The sequence below is a fragment of the Polyergus mexicanus genome, unplaced genomic scaffold (assembly GCF_030449975.1).
Source record: "Polyergus mexicanus isolate NDT 795.1 unplaced genomic scaffold, iyPolMexi1.0 SCAF_6, whole genome shotgun sequence".
Taxonomy (NCBI): domain Eukaryota; kingdom Metazoa; phylum Arthropoda; class Insecta; order Hymenoptera; family Formicidae; genus Polyergus; species Polyergus mexicanus.
The window spans coordinates 11623925-11642170 of NW_027223326.1; the positions used below are offsets into that span (position 1 = coordinate 11623925).

The 18246-nt window shown below is 35.2% G+C and overlaps 1 protein-coding gene across 3 annotated transcripts in view; it reads left to right on the forward strand.

Moving 5' to 3' along the window:
• Positions 1 to 18175, forward strand: part of Atg17 (autophagy-related 17) — a 21171-nt gene extending 2996 nt beyond the window's left edge. For 2 of the 3 annotated variants that reach the window (XM_070297723.1, XM_070297724.1), the window contains 9 exons: positions 2038 to 2246; positions 7280 to 7568; positions 8388 to 9333; positions 9419 to 9636; positions 9743 to 10370; positions 11268 to 12017; positions 12109 to 12417; positions 12867 to 13727; positions 13838 to 18175. In XM_070297723.1, the coding sequence (XP_070153824.1) occupies positions 2038 to 2246; positions 7280 to 7568; positions 8388 to 9333; positions 9419 to 9636; positions 9743 to 10370; positions 11268 to 12017; positions 12109 to 12417; positions 12867 to 13727; positions 13838 to 13966 (4339 nt within the window). In that variant the 3' untranslated portion in view covers positions 13967 to 18175. The remainder of the gene's footprint in view (positions 1 to 2037; positions 2247 to 7279; positions 7569 to 8387; positions 9334 to 9418; positions 9637 to 9742; positions 10371 to 11267; positions 12018 to 12108; positions 12418 to 12866; positions 13728 to 13837) is intronic. The other variant, XM_070297725.1, reaches the window with a different exon arrangement.
• Positions 18176 to 18246: the final 71 nt, after the last annotated feature.

The following is an 18246-nucleotide window of genomic DNA, read 5'->3' on the forward strand; positions in this document are numbered from 1 at the left end:
TAAGCAGTGGTATCAACGCAGAGTACTAATACGCAGCATTCTAAGAAAGACAGATTACACGGCCTTCCCTTTATACTTTCGAGTAACGTCAGAGATCAATGGAGCAAAAAATTGCTGACTACGTCCAAGAGATGAAGATGTAGGAAATTACGTAATTATAGTAGAATATAATTTTTTAATATAATTTGAATTAATTTGTATGTATATCGTTACTTGCGAATTATAATTATTATAGTATTTGTAACATTTTACTTGCTTTTCTGTCGCACGATTTCTCCGTTATTTCTATTCCGTCTATTCTCAAGTTTATTTCAGATATATTATTTGTGGATTAAGATAGATAGACGGTCAACGGCCCCCTTTGTCGCAGCAATTAACGATCTGTGTCAATTTGCGAGGGCGCCCTTCGCCTCGACTTGCTTTTATCATCGCGCCTGCTTATTAATCGCGACTGCGCGATTAATAAGCGTGAATGAGTAAATACGCTGCGGCCTAATTACGTCATGATTAAACGCAAAACTAGACAATCTTGTCGTAGGAAGATATTTCGATCGATTATCTCTCTATCCTTTGTTTACGTAGTCAATAAGGATATTGCGAAAGAAAATCAAACGCGTCAACAATGGAGAATTTTTTATTAGCGCGAGAGAGAATCGGTGTAAACATATTTATTTTATTAAAATTAACGACGAATTAACAATACGCGTGTACGTGTGTGGATTCTTTACAGTTATTAGTTTTACTTATAAAAATATATATCTCTACTGGTTTTTTCTTTGTGCACGTTATCTTTAATATATTTATCGATGAGTCATTTATATAAATCGTCAATGTACGTGTTTTCTTTTTCTCTCTCTCTTTTTTTTCCTCCTCGGAGTATTATATATATGTATAGGATAACTGACGTGTGATACTTGGAAATAGTATGATATTGTGCATATGCATAAATAGGATATGCAGTTTTTTTCATATACAACTTTTTGTTTTCAGCAATTTTTAAATCTCATCGGACTTTCCTTAACGATGTATAAGCGTCAGTGATAAAATATACATGTGTGTGTGTATACACATAGTAAAAAGAAGGAAGAAGAACTTGCTATTGTAAGAGATTTTCATACGCATTAACAAAGTCGCGACAACCGAACGTTTGCGTGCACGCGTGAAATACGAGTCGCGTCATGACCGTGCCTAACTCGACGACACGCAGTCTCGAGAATCAGCGCGACGTGACGCGTGCGACTGAATCGTACCGTAATCAGCTGTGGCGTAATCGCGCATGTGACTGGCAATAATACGACTCTTGAACATGCCTCGCGCCAATGCGAAGCATTCGATCGATATACATCGTGGCATTAAAGCGTAATCCAAAATCTTTAAATCGCTCGTTAATGACATATCATTGATTCGATTTATGCTGACGATTAGAGAAAGAAAAAAAATTAATCACATGTTGCATAAGATATTGTGCTAGGAACATCAATTATTTCGGGAACTGGTTTCCTTTATGCAGCTAACGGACATTTTACATCTTCATAAGTGAGATAATTGTTTTATTTACGAGCAGAATTTCGCGCGATGATTTTATTATTAGCGGTGTAATCAAATTATTATCGTCTGTGAATTTCTATTCTTCTATTATAATTAACACGCATCTTTTTCCTTCCACTCTGTGAACAAAGAATCCTCCTCATCCATTAATTAACCTTGTGCAGGATGTTAACGAGTAATGGCAGTTTAATTAATCACTTCTTTTGTCCAACCATTGTGCCAGTTGTTGAAATAAAACCAAACAGTATATCCATCCGTTTCACGAATTAACGACAATCCTTTATCGCGTTGCATGAGAATAATCGCCGGAACTCTTTTCTTTTTGGCTTTATCGCTTTAAATGTTAGGAACAATGGAAGTTAAAACTCGAACGAAAAATGTCTTTGTTATAAATTAAAAGGAAAAGTTTCTTTAAATCTGTATTCTGCAACATGTAAGATTAAGAATATAGACACACGTTGCTTATTCATGTGTCATTTTTCTGTGCAGCGTGAGCCAGCTGATGGAAGCGATCGAGAGGGAATGCGGTGTAGTAGCGACACATCAGGTACTCCTTATGAGCGGGGGCGAGTGTCTGGAACCCAATGCACGTGTGTGCTCTTACTCAGCTGGAACCGACACGAATCCGATCTATCTATTTAGCAAGGCTGCCATTGAGAGTAGCCTTCCGCCTACACCGAGTATAGATTACGGTTCCGGTGAGTAACGAAAAAAAATCTCTTTTACTTTATACCCGCGTGTCTCTCTCGTTACAATAATAATATATCGTATATAAATGATTTCACAATAATTTCTGCTAAAGCATCAACTTGCGTAATTTTTTACATTTTTACGTATATTGGTCGACATTTATTATGAGAGTCAAATTTTATTTTTCATTACTGTAGCGATGCCTTTGTATATATATATATATACGTGAATATAATATACGTAAAAATGTAAAAAATTACGCAAGTTGATGCTTTAGCAGAAATTATTGTGAAATCATTTATATATATATATATATATATATATATATATATATATATTTACATTTAATTAATCTCGTCACTCTTATTGATTTATATTATGTTTTTAAACACTCTGTATTTAAAATTACGCATATATAAGAGTGCGTGCGCATACGTGTGCGTCTCAAGTAAAATACACAATCTCTGTGTTGCGTATTTTATTAAATGTAAATAATTTTCATATTGAGTAATAAAATAGAATTAAATTTTATAGTGTTCATAATATTTATTCTCAATATTTCGCACGATTCTCTATTATCGTCACATTTGTAGGAAAATCAAATTTCAGTAATAATACATGCACATTATCTCTTGTATAATACTTGTGACAATATTTAAATTAGCGTTTATCTCGCGTCAAATTAATTCTTATCGTAGCGTAATAAATTTGTGAACTTACTCAACATAGCTCGATAGTGACGTACGATTGTCGCGACTTCATTTCAATCTTATTGTATAATGGTAAATTCGGATAATTAATTTCGATCAAGGTCAGGTTTAAATAAAAAATTCTGGAATACCATATTGACATCGCTTCATTAATAAAGAATCACGCTAATAACGATCTTTATCATCGCCTACTCGAAAAAGAAGTGATCGGAGATTAAGGTCGAAGAAATATCGAGCTGAAAATATATCCAAAGATAGCTTTTTACTTACTATATTCGTTCTCTCTTTCTCTCTGATTACACATATGTATCATAGACACGAGAATATGATTTAATAGCGTCGCATACTTTTTGCGATGATCCGCAAATTTCTATACCGTTCGTGATTCGATCACAAATTAGATCCTTGCGAAACCAATACATAAAACGGCAACAGACATGTTATAACATCTCGTTATAGAATCATGATGTCGTCGCGAAGACTTAGCGTGATTTTTCGAGTTAGGTCATATGTTACCACTGCGAGATTTTGATCCATTGTTAATGAGCTTCGTAATCAACTGTCCGACCTGATTCTATTATTTACTAGATAATCATCCGGCTCTCCTTTCCGGTTGCACGTGAGTAATTGCATCTCGGCAACATGACACTAAGAGAACACCAAGTTCCCGTTGCGTAGAACACGAAACTAGGCCGGCCAACTAGATAGCGTAACGCTTTTCCACGAGTCGCAAAAATTATATGCCATACTTGCCTAAAGTAACGACGATTCGAGTCGAGAAAATACTCAAAGCAATTTTAATCCACGCTCGAATTACGTACTTTGAAAGTTTTTTTTTTCGCGACTATCGTCGCAGTGTTGTACTTAAATGCATTTGCCTCTGTCGAAAAACGGAAGCATAAGGAGAGACATGCTAAATAAAAAGTTTGTTGAATTATAGCAAACGTTCCTACAGTCGATTGAATTACGTCATGTACAGACAAAGATGATATAATACCTATATAAATATTTATTATATGTGAACGTAGAATTTAACTTGTAGATGAGCGAGTCCGATGATCGCGATTTTTTTATCATTATACAGATTCCGAACTGTTGATTTTATCAATTTTTGAATGAATACGCGCAATAATGATCGTAGTGTAGATTGTAATATTTACTATGCTACTGCTATTTATTGCATTTTTAAAATTATATTTATTACTTTTATATAAAAAGTATCTTAAGATGACACTCAACTTTAGTTAAGCTTAAATTGAGTTTAGGATTGTCAGTCTTCTCTATAAACATGACATTGAATCGGTCGTTGTTTTGTTTGAAATATCGCATTACGCTAACTAAGCCACGAATAGAACGGATTCCCGTTTATCGAGAATCGAAGATACCGCGTGACATATTGAAGTGGTCAGCTGACAAGAGGACCTTATGACATTACTTCCGTCATCGTGAGAAACGCAAAAGATGACGAAAGTAGATCAGAATGTCTGCTTACCGCTGAATATACTTGGTAAATTACCATCGTTATCTTTTTATCGATGAATGATAGATTCTCGAATCACGCTAAAACAAAAGACTTTATTTAGGTAGTGATCTGTCAGCGGTTCATAATTTATATGTATGTATATGTATGGTGTAGAAATTTCTTCGCGCATCAATCAACAGTTATTAGATTTAACTTATTTGATTGATTTTTTTTTGACCGGACATTATAACGAATTGACTTTGTGATTTAATCAGCTGATTTTCGTTGACAGGCGAACGGGATGCGAGCAAAATTGCATTTTCCGCGAGATAATATCTTGTGCTCGTATTTTACGAGCTTATCGGCTCCATCTTTAAGCATTATAATTATTGATTTTTCTCAAGATTGATTTAATCAGTTTATCTCAGATAAAACGATCTTATAAATTTACATAATTTCGGATAGTATTGCCGAACAAATAGCCATCAAAAAATAAATGGCAGTGTATAATATTGTATATTTACGTTGAGAGCTTTATATTAGCAAGTATACATTATAAATAATAGTCTAGATAATGTTATACAATATAATCGATATATCCTTGTACACACACATATATTTATCTTTTCTATTTCCAGTTACAAATATTATTAAAATACTTATCTTTTTCTGATAAATACGTCCATAAATATGTCTCTAATACGCACTTGTGTGTAATTATCTGTCCGTGACACGATAATTTCTTTTTTTAACAATCGCATACACATCTCGTTCGTCTCTCGGCGGTAGGTAAGCTCAAGGCATTATAAAGATGTATTGCTATTGCGTTGTAAAGAGATATTGAGCCAATACAGAATAACAAAAACAATAATGTTCGATGGATGGGTTATTCAGAATCATAACTTGGAGCAATTTCTATGGCTCTATTCATAAGTGATAATTACTATTTAAATCAAATAAATTTTGTCAATAAATAAAAGAAAGATAATTTACACAATCCTATACTATGCATATATTGAAATTGAACAGATTACACAGAGTTATTCGATCTTTTTTGTTTTTGATTGCTTTTCACGTGTTCTTATTATCTTATTCCATACATTATATTTTTATTATCAAAAACAATTTGCTCTATTTGTTATATATAATATTATGCGTGCACGTGTGCAAAACTTTCATATAAATTTATAATTATTTATTTATATGAAAAACATAAATAGCGCCTTGGTTTTTCGCAATGGCAAATCGACATAATCGTATCCAAATTTCAGATCTCATTAAAACAGTTACAATAAAATTGAATCAAACTTTAGAAATTATTAAATCGTTTTTTCGAGATGTAAAAATAGAATAGATGTAAAAATAAAAATGCGCTAACGTTGTTAATATTTCTGCGAGATATACTCTTTACTCACATGTATGCGCACGACTCGATTATTTTCTTTATAAAAGTTGAAGGAACGCCCTCGACAAAGAGAAGTAGCTTATACTATATCCAAGTTGATTATAACGAAGAAAAATATGTTTTTATGACACATATATTTTTTCCACTTATTTCTGAATTTTCCTTCAAAACTTTTCTTCTCATTATGTTGATTTTCACTACGTACGTAATAAAATGGGAAATATTGAGTGTACATATTTCGTAATATGTAGTATTTCTATTAGAAAACGAAAAAGACGTTTTTGAAAAAGGAAATATGTTAATAATTTTTTAAAATTGTGTGTGTGTGTGCTTGAAAAAGACACGAAGGTAAAATATTTTTTATATAATTTAGATATATGAATATTATTGCTTTCAATGCCTTTTGTGAATAAAGAAAAGATATATATATATATATATATATATATGTATATTGTTAAGGTTGTATGAATAATGTAAGAAAAAATAAAATTGTAAGAGATACTTTAACTGACATAGGAAATAAAAAAACACGTTGAATGCTTTTTATATTTCTAATATGCTGTAAATCGCAATGTGCTCAGGGAAGAAATAAAAATGAATACATGTATGAAGAATAATCGCTGTCAGGGGTTATCGTAGATTGGGACTTCCAGCTTCAATATTCAGAGGATTCCTGATTATTAATCTATAAATTGCACGTGTGCTTTATGACGTTTACATCTGGCATACTTGTTTTTTTCTTCTTTTTTTTTTGGCGATATTTGTCGATGACGATTCAACTTTCGAGTCTGATAACATTGCGGCATCTCTTTGTTCATTGTTCAATTGTGCATAATGATATTTTTTACATTTGCAAATTAGTAGAGTCACTCGGACGACCATCTAAAGATCGGGATCGGTCATACATAAGTATTGTATATTATTATAAAATATACGTGATAGAATATGTAAAATATCGTCTAAATCTACTGATATCACAAACGCTGCATTAAAATTGTTTTCTCCTATTCTTTAATATCTTTTATTGCATCATTTATTCTGATTTTCTTTTTTATAGAATCTTTTTTTTTTTTTGCGATTTCTCCTGCGACTTTTTGCACGTGAATTAATCTTGTTTGTCTGAAATATAATTCGCTTCTTAGATCTTAGAGAATGATGTAAGATTATCGAAGCGATGCATATCGTATTGACCTTGGAGTTTCATCGCGTGTCAAGATTACGCTCTTTGGCGAATTTCGTCGATCAATTACACACTTGCTACTCGATTTAATTCTCGATGATGTAGTTCCCGTTATTAGGTCTTGTCAAAAATTAGAAAAAACAGAAAAAAAACAAGTTTCTAAAAACAGAGCCACTTATAATTTCAATATTTTATATATGTATATTAATCATAATTTACACACATATATTGATATGCAATAAAAATGTGAAGTCAAGCATTCATCTTGATGTTTTGTTTACCAGATGTGGATCTTCAAACCCAGATCGATGCTTCGTTGGCGATGCCGGCTACCTATCAGACTCTTTGTGCACGTGCCCATCTGGCTCAGCAATGTTGTGGCCTGGCACGAGAACAGACAAGAATCTGCGAGAAGTTAGTTCATGATCAGCATCTTCAACAGCAAGGTTGGGCTGCGGTAGTTGCGAATCTCGAGGATATTACACAAATGTTTCAAACACGAGCCGAGCAATTCCAACAAGCTTTTGTCTTGTATCTTGCTGAGAGGCAGCGACATACGGAGCTCCTTGACAAGTACGATTTTTCTATCATATTTATTTTATTAATATATAAATATATCGGGGTAAAGGTAATGAAGAACCCTATTTTGTTTTTAATAATTTTTTGAGTTTTCAATATCAATAAGCTGAAATTAATGTATAGGAATTTCTCAATAGCTATATTAATTCATTCTTACTAAAAGTGTGTAATTAATAGACTAATTAATAGATATAATTAGTAGATTATAGAGTAAAATACAATATATATATATATTTATATTTCATATTTTACGTTATAATTTGCTAATTATATGTATATATACATTTCTTTTATGTATATATATTCTCTTTTTTTTGGGGGGGGGGAAGGGAAATAGATGAATAAAGATTGATAATAATAATGATAAAAGGGATTGGCAGATTTAACGTACGTTATAAAATAAACCAATTTTTCTCAACGAGCTATAAACTGCTCTGAATAATTATTTTAATTTATTACTGGAATATAATTGCCATTAAATCCACCTTCATAGCTTTAATTATCATGTATAATCGTCGTCATTTCAATTATCGTTAATTATAATGCCAAGTAATTAAATGTGCTCAAGTCATTTTAATTTTATTTAAAAATATGCGCATCAGAGTTTATATATATTTGCCAAACATGTAGCCGAAAGTATTGCTAATTACTTGATAATATTCTAATTTGTAAGCATATCAAATTTTTAAATCTTTGAAAATTTTGATTTGTGCCTTCGACAAAAGAACAAATATTTTAGATGAAATCGTTCTCTATATTATTAAATGACAAAGAGATCGACGTGTGAAGAAATTAATGCCAGTTGTATCGCAGTTTTAGCGCTGATCTTGGTACTCTCGCGAAAATTCCTATTTTGCCGGCTTTGAGAGCTCAAGCAGAGGGCTTGTTGAGTCCGGATGATCAACCCAGTCAATCCTCCGAACCTACGTCAGAGAGTCCCGGGGAAGTGCTTAGCCTGCTTCGATGGATCTCCGCTAAGGACAATCAGAGCAGCCTGGAGCAAGTGGCAGATCAATGCTCGCGTGGTTTAGAGCAGTTCGATGAACGATTGATGGAGGCTTTGAAAGCTGAAGTAAATGCGGCCATCGACAACGCCAACAAGCAAGACATGAAAGAGATCAAGGGTTTGGGCGAGAGGCTATTCGCCCTAGAACAGCTAATGGTGCAGACCAAGAGGCTCGTTCACGAGCAGGGCGAATTGGCTCAAGGTTTTCTGCAGAATCAAAATCGCGCGAGCAATCTGGGCGATGCGAGCGTCTTGCCCGATTTATGCACTTCCCACCGGCGACAATTGCTCGTCATGTTACAGAATCATAACCAGTTGCGCGACATCCGTCGTAGGTGCACCAAGGCGAAGGAGGAGCTCTCGGTGAACATCTATCATCGTCTGAAATGGATCATGTATGTGGAAAACAAGATGGTGGAAGTGGGCAACAAGTTGATCATATATCATGAAAGCCTGAAGCGATTGAGGAGGCATCTGGAGGTGCTCCAGCAGATCCATTTGGCCCCGCAAATGTATATAAGCGCGGTGATTGAAGTGGTTAGAAGGCGCACGTTCTCGCAAGCTTTTCTCGTATGGGCCAGCAATCTAGCTTGCCAATTGTTGACGGTTCACAGCGAAGAGTTAGCGCGTAGACGAGAGTTTCAGAGCAAATTCAACGGTCACTTCTTGAACACCCTTTTCCCGGGTCTGGAGGACACGCCGCCACCTTTCGCGACACAGGCACCTTCCGTTTTTGATAATGGACTACCGAAGGTAGAGTTAACAATAGATTTTGTTAATCATTACTGAAATAGATACATTTGTATCGTATAGCTTATTCTTCTTAATGATTGATTAGCTGACCGCGGACGATATGGAGTCATTAAGGTCGCAGCTTCCGGACTTGGCACTAACTATCTCTACGCCAGATTTAACCAACATCACACAATTCTTTTTATCCAAGAGTTTCACCGATGGCAGCACTGGCGATATCAAGGAGAAGGACGCTACATCAGCGAGCATCGATATTCCAGTAAAAGAGCAAGAGCGCGCTAGAGCGCCGTTGTTATCCGACAGGTAAATCTTTGGTAACAGATCGTTATGTTGTGTCACTTTTACAGATGAAATATTATAGATTACGTAAATATCACGAACATTATGATTATGTCATGTTGATTTTCAGGGCCGACTTTGAGTCCGAAACAGATACGGAGGAGTTTGAAAAGATCGGTCAGGCCGGTGCTGACGCGGCCAAGCCCGGCGTGTTCGACGTTACGAAACAGAAGCGGCAAAAGCAATTGGAGGTTGGTGCTTCACGAAGCGTGTCCCCCGCTTCGTCGACCTCGACTAACGTCTCCCCGTTAAATTCGAAAGTCGCGGATCTAACAACGCGTTCGTCCACGTCAAGCGAACCCGGTTCTTTCCAATTTCCCAGTTTGTCCGCCGTGAGCGAGCGCCCGGTGCAGCTGAGTCCGCTGACCGAGTGCGTGGAGAACGGCGCTGTTGATTCCTCTGTTTGCTTACTCCGTAACAACGCGAGTGGCCTCTCAATCTATCGCGATGCTCTACCACTCGAGGAGCAACATTCCTTGAGTCCGAATCCCTCCTTGCCACGGTCCTCCGCCATGTGCGACGACCAGCAGCATCGTTATCATCATCCGTTGTCCGGTAGCGGTGGTAGCAGCCCATCTGTCGGCGTAGGTGCTACCGATTTTATGGGTACCGAGTTTTACATGGATGAATCTCTACCGAGCAGTCTCAGTGAGCACCCTGCCGACGGCCAGCATCAGACTATCATGTCCCTCCTTCAGGTACTGGACGAATTACAGCTCGCTAACAGACAATTCTCGTAGCCGTAAAATGTTCCATGAAGAACTGTCTTCGTCCTTCACCATTACCTATCATGCCTCTAAAATGTACAATGTTTTTATTTTTCTTTACTTATTTTCGTTTATTCTTTTCTTTCTTTGTTTTGCATTAAGATATCGAAATTTATTATTGTTTGAAAATTATTGTTCGATATTCCATTTATATAAATATATCCGTAGTTTTCTTTTATTCTTTATAATTTTTAGATACTTTTACGATCATTATCTTTATATTTATTAATAAGTTAAAAATTATCCTTATATTTATTAAAACTAACTATATGCATTTTGTGATTTGTGAGACGTGGGTATCGTATGTATCGCTTTTTGTGTTTTGCAATTGCTCAAACCAATCGAATTCGATCTTATTGCGCTTTCAACTGATTTCTCCGTATCGCTTGCACAAATATAATGGAATCAAAAATATTAGATACGTGTGCGTCAAGTACGTGCGTGCACGCGCATATATATATATATATATATATATATATATATATATATATATATATATATATATGCGTGCATCTTGATTTTTTACAGGATAGCTGGCGTCGCACTCGTTTCCCGATTCCTTGATCCACACGTGATTCCTTCAGAATTCCATTAAACTCATCTACACGATTGCTTTCACAAAGAAATTCGTTTTAAATTAAAATGATTGCAATTTTGCATATTATACAATTCCAATGATTTAAAATTAAAAAAAAAAAGATGAAATGTCTCTCCTTTGTACGAATTTTTCTCGACTGTGTGTGTGGGCGTGTACACACATAAAGTCGCGAATAATTCCATAAAATCTTGAATGTGCTTATTGGAATATCTTTGATATTGACATTTCAGGAAAATCTCGGTAATACACGTGAGGAAGTGGAAAGGTTGCAATCCATTCTGAAGACTATGAAGGTAGTTGTATGCGAAGAATTGAGTTTCGTTCGGAACGAATTGGCGATTCTACGAGAGCGATCTAACGAGGACAAGAGCGGTCTTGTCGAGATGACGGAACGCGTGCGAGTGGCATTATCCTTATACTCGCAAGAGTGTGATCGACGTCTTCAAGAGCGCGAGCAGAAATTGACGCTTGAGCATGAGTTTGAGATAACGGATGTCAAGAAGCTGATACAGAATCATGAAGAAGAAATCTGCACGCTCAAGCATAATCTTTTAGAAAAGGAGACAGAATTGACGGAGCACGAACGGTTGGTGGCCACTATGCGTCAAAAGCTGGAGGACGAACAGATCGAGAGGGGAAACTTACAAACTCGTTTACATCAGCAACTTGAGGATTACTCAAGAATATTAGAACAAGCGCGCATAGATAAGGAAGAGGCTGTGAAGAAGACGAATGATGAGAGATTTCTCGAGATTACCTCTCTGACGAATTCCTTGACACAATGTCAGAAGAGAATTCAAGAATTGGAAGAGAATCTGATCACTGCTCGCAACGATCAGGAAAGAATGGTGAAAGAGGTGACTGATAAGTTCCAGATAGAATATAAGACAGAGTTAGAAACCATTCGAAGTCGCTTCAAACTAATGGCCGCTTCTACCATGGAAAGGAGTCCCAGTGATTCCAGTCTAGAAAGGATTGAGGTAAATGATCTATCAGTTTGTGACAAAGTTATTATTATTGAAAATAAAACGGAGAAAGATGCAAAAGGCTCTATTATTTTGATTTTTTCAGCGGACAGATGTTATCGAACTGGCGAATCACGAGGCAATTTTAGAGCAAGCAAGGGAAGATATGAAAGTAGAAAATGCCATGGCAGTTCGTACTGCTATAGAGAAAGAGAGAGCTGATTGCATGACGAAATTAGATAACGAATTAAAATTGGCAAAGGAAGTAGTTGAGGAAAAAAATAGGGAGATTGAGATGTACAGAGTAAGAACAGTTGCGTTGATTGAACAGGGCAAACGTTACAAGAATATGATAGATCGATTAATTGGAGAATTTGGATTGAAATCAGAGATACAGCAAACAATGAAGGAAAAGGTAATGTACCAAACTGTAATTTACACATGCATTAGCCGTAATTCTAAAAAAGTGTTGAAGAATATAAGAAAACATATGATACTACTCAGTAAAGATACAACAAAAAGTATTCATTAATATATACGCAGCAGATTTGCAATCCTGTGACAAAACAATACTGGATATTTATTTTATTTAAACTATAAACTATATTATGAGGCGCAAGTTAATTTGTAATATTTATTTTTCTCGTTGATAGTTTTGGCATAGTGCTTGGCATTTTCAGATTAAAATATAGACAAGATTAATTTACAATTCTTTATTGCGTGTTTGTACATTTATCTATTTTCCATGAGTGGAATATATTCAAGTTTTCAACATTAATTTTAAATTATGTTGCATACTTTTAGATTGATTATATCTTTATTTATTTATTTATTTTATGATATCTGTTGTCTGTGAAAACATAGGTGAAACATCTTGAAACAGACAAAACGTGGCTTGAGAATAATGAGGCTGCATTGAAGACAATGCGAACAATCATGGAACAAAGCAAAGATGCTCTATACACTTTAGAATCTGAAGCATGCAAGGATTTAACCTACGATCGATTGGATGGCAGTCAAGTCGATCTGGAGAAAGTTTTCAAGAATCTAGAGTCCGAGAAGTACGAAGTTGAGGTTTCGGAATCAAAGAAAGTGCGGTTAGAGGCTCATGATGATGATCTGACTCGGCTATCCAGGCGACTTGAAATTCTCGAAAACGACAACAAGAGGCTTTCCTGCGAGTTGAATTCAATACGTGCGAGTAAAGTGGTGGCCGAAGCGAAAGTAGAAGCGTTAATGACGGATAAAATTCGTTTAGAAATTGAATTACTAAAGGAACGAACCAAGAGGGTATTTGGTATCGACTCGTCATTGCTACCCTCTGAAAACCGTGATAGAGACATGAATGCATCGGTCGCGGTAGTTTCAGACTCTAGTTCAAGTCGAGATGCGGCCACCAGTCCAGAACCGAGTCGACGTTCATCTTCCAAATCCATATGCTTCCACCCTTCCCTTCCCTCGTACATACATAAGAAGATCGCGGAAAAAGTGACCAAGATGGTGCAACAGGGGATCGTCACCATCACCAGTTGCAATCCAGGTGACGTGGTACTCATAGTCTGGGACACTGTACACGGCAATTATGCAGTGTATCAGGAATCCTCGACTCTTTATTTCCTGCATTCGGACTACATAGACGCACTGGAGATAGGAATGAACTCGAGCGGTTCTCGGAAATGCGTTATTGCTGAAGTGATCGATAAGGAATATTGTCACGCGAGAAAGGTAAGATTGTTATTAATTAATTAACGATGAGTTTATAGCTATATCATAATATGGAACAGTATAATTGTGATAATAAGAAATAAAACATTATCTTGTTGCTTTATTTTCAGCATGAGAATCGGTACCATGTCCCACGTGGCACGAAATTTTATAGAGTGCGCGCTAAACCTCGAGATATACGCGCACTGGCAGATGAAACGAGTTCATCGGGTTCAATGTCGAAGAGTCAACTACCGTAATTTTACTGTAATTTCAGACTAAACGTCGAGAATCCTTTGATTCTTGCTTAGTACAAGCGCTGTGATCGAGGATTTGCTTCGGCAGGTCGCGTTTGTTGCAAGACCAGTTACCCGGAATGCAAATCCCGAACTTACGTCTCCGCAACCATCCGGAAACCTCGGCTAAAACCTGCCAGAGCTTCTAGACGCATCCTTAATATCGATAAACATTAGGGTGATGATCCACAATGAAAGAGGTATGTGCAAGTTGTATAAACATGAAATGAGATGGAAGGATGCGCCGGCGTTTTTTATTGTGATATAAGTAATTTTTAAACGAGTGAAACATATTTGCCGAATGTTGTGGTTAGCTGTGAAGCGTAACGATAGTTGCATTCTTTGACTTTTCTTTTTCCATAAATGAGAAAACAAAGGGATGTGAATGCCGTCGACGATTCTCCTTTTCAATAATTTGATAGGCAGACCAATAGAATGAAATACAGAAAGAGAGAGAGAAAGATATTGTTTAACTTCAATATTAGATGTATGATGCGGAAAGACGAAAGCCAGTCCCTCAGCCAACGTTTAGCTTTCTCTTTCCGTACTCCGATAATTATCTTTGCACTATACAAAACGAAAAAACATAATTGTAAGTTTTACAAAACCGGTGTAGGAGAATGTGCGATTTATGTATTATAAATACATGTATAATCGTTTTAAGTAAATAATATATATACACACACACACACATATACATATACATGTATGGACGAGCACGCGCGCGTGTATGTGTGTATGTATATGTTATATATATATATATATATATATATATACACATACAATAAATATATACACACATACACACACCATTGTACGAAGCGTGCAATATCGAATATCTCATAGGTCCTAAAATGGGGCTAAAATTTTGTAAGATGAAAATTGTATCTCGCGATTGTGTTGTGCAATTTCGCAACTATATCTAATATGTTAGAATATTTATACGAAAAGATCGTGCTACGCGACATTGTATATTTTCGACGATTCTTTTAACAATGCCTTGTATAGTTTTTGTCGTGCGAGAATCGTCCTTTCACTTTTCATATATTTTCAGATATATTCACTTTCATATTTCTCCCTCTTCTCTCGTTACTCACTTTCGCAGTTTTTTAGCAAATATCAACGAGTTTGAGAAATACGTAAACATAAGCCAACGTTTCTATTGAAATAAACAAAGGCTGCACAATATCGTTCCCCCCCCCCCCCCCCCAATTTATTTATTTTATAAGAAAACGTTAGTTTAAGCAATGCCTATCGGAAAATCAAATCCGAAAGAGAGGCATTCACGTAGGACAAATTTTAAAACTGTACACATACACGTATATGTATATACCTTTTTGTATTGTTTGACCAGTGTCCACGCGAGTATATTCACCGCTTTTACATGAAGAGATGCTTGCGGAAGATTACTCCTTTAGTTGTATTTTTTTGTATCATTAAACATTGTTAATTACTATCTCGTTTCTCGTGATGCGTAAACACTTATAGTACAGTACAATAACTGTGATTATTAGCTTCATGTTTTCACTTCTACTTAATCACATACACACATACCCACACACATTCTTCTACTTAATTAAATTAAATAATTCCTCGTGGTGTCGAGCAACGATCCGTTCTACGTAACCGAAAGGAGATACAGGTATATTAACGATATTCTTTTCCTTTTTATAAAAAGGAATGCAAAACTAATCCTTCGGCCATCTTCAAAGGGCGATGATTATTATTTGTTCGCGATGATTTCAAATTCGGTGCAAATTCGGAATGTCCAGTTTGCAGGCGATTTGTAAAACATGCTGATACGTAAGATAAACTGTTCGATAGGATATTAAGTTATCTTTCTCGAGTTTCTCTCGAGAAAAGGATATGTTCGCTTTTAGCGAATACAGTACACACAAAGTAGTAGCTGATAATATTACTCTTTCACCTTCAGTTTGTACGCGTACTCCGCACATATATGCGCAGGACAATGGATTTTTAATACCGAGAAAATGGACGGATAAAGCTTCTTTCCTTTCACAGAAACATTTCTCCCTTCGCTATCATTATTTGTCGCCCGAAATCGCATACGGAGGAAAAAGTCTTGTACATCGAAATAATATCAGCATCGTGTAGAAAAGAAGAATAATGACAATAGTAACATGTTTTACTGCCATCACGATGATGAAAAATTATTAAAATTTGAATTGTCGTACAATTGATCTTCGTATGTGATTTCTGCGTTAGTTTAGATGCGGTTCCTACTAGAGACCAAACTTGTATGTGAATTTCATAGTCGCAGAAAAACTTGATGCACTGAAACTTTCTAGACACACGAACCTTTTAAATATCAGATTGCTTTGAACTGAATATTTTTTGGTAAAACTTTTTTTACTCTCAGTGTGTAGAGAGAGTGAGAGTTCTCTTTTTTTGTAAATGTATTTATAAATTTACAGAATCAAAGACGCGTTAAAAAACAAGTGAAAATTAATGATTTATTGCGATAAATTTGGAAATAAATAGTTATTTTTATCGATATAAAAACGAAAATTGAAGAAAAAAAAACAGATTGTGTTTGTACGTAATGTATATATGCGATTCTATCATATTTTTAAATAATTACGTCGCGATAAATTAGTTAAGATTAAGCTAATCATATTTAAGAGATTGACAAAAAATAAAATTATTCAAAAGGATACTCGTCACTCTGAATGCAAAAGATGTTCTGTTGCTATAAACATTTATATATATATATATATATATATATATATATATATATATATATATATATATATATATAGATGTGTCCGCGCGTACGATATCATGGCGAAAAACATTTAACATCAACAGACTCTCATTCGATTCATATCGTTTATATTTTCACTGAGAATCTCAAACTCTTTGTGTGCAACTTTGATGCAACTTTTTTGCACTGTATGAAATAGAAGATAAAGCGTGGCAGTGCTTTAAAATGCATTCGATTAACTTTAATTTCTTGCCTTTAAAAGATACTCCAACGAGATACATAGTTTGTTACATGAAGTATTTTTTCAAAGAAAATAAAGAAAATGTGATATTGTGCACGATTGCGTCAGCTTTGCTAAGTTATCAGTCGGTTTCAATAATTATAATCTTATTTTGCTTTCATTAAATTAAAAACCCAAGTATCAAAACAATGCGTCTGTGTATCATATAAGTGTATCATTATTTATTGAAATGTTTGTAGGTTTCTGGATTAAAGAGCAATCGATTTTACTTTATTGGATATTTGAAATCTGTACTTACGCAATCAATATTGAATGGCATTGATCAGTATTGATTGACTTATAAAAAAAGGTAATCGAGTGTTCAAAGGGAAAGGTTTTTAAAGTAAAAGAAACAGCACACACATTGATATTATCAGGATTCAACATCCGAAAAAAAAAAAAAACGTATCAGATAACGAAGACGTCACTTATATATTTATAACGATTCCAACTTTTAGCGAGATTTGCTTTTTTTGATATGCCCAAATATAGAGCAGTGAAAGATTTTTGATTTGGCTAAGAGTTTTTTAATAATTAAAATTGTAAGTTGGACGTTTCAAAATTTAATTAAATTTAGTTGTGCGCGTGTGGTATGGGCGTGCATGCGTGAGAGAGAGAGAGAGAGAGAGAGAGAGAGAGGGAGGGAGAGAGGGAGAGAGAGAGAGGGAGAGAGAAAAAGTGCGCGCGTGTGTGTAAATAATATTTGCAGGTGATTTTTTTTCTCTATAAATTCTATAATTCGGTTATTTTATTGCAAGTTTAAACGCGACAGTAAAACTCTCTTATCCTTTTCATTTCGAATCTTGACATCGAAGAGAATCGTAAAATTTCTCTCTCTCTCTCTCTCTCTCTCTCCCTCTCTTTTATATTCATATTTCTTTCCTCTCTCTTTCCCTCGATAGCACTTTTTCCAATGATGCATTATTTAAAATTCTTGTCCTGGCAAGCCTATAATTGCGCTGACAAGTTTTTGTTCTGTTAGCATACGTTTCGTTCGTTTTCATAATAATAACACTCACGTAAAAGTAAAAAAAATATTGCGCATGTGTAATGAAGAAAGTGTAACACATAGGTATATAATAGCAAAATAATATTGCATAATACATACACATAACAATGTGATCGTGAGAGTATCTGTTGCGAATAAATCAATTGCAAATAAATCATGTGACCTTTTTTTAAATTACGTCGGTTCTACTTTTTGATCTCCCTGAAATCCTCGAAATTTGCATTTAGACT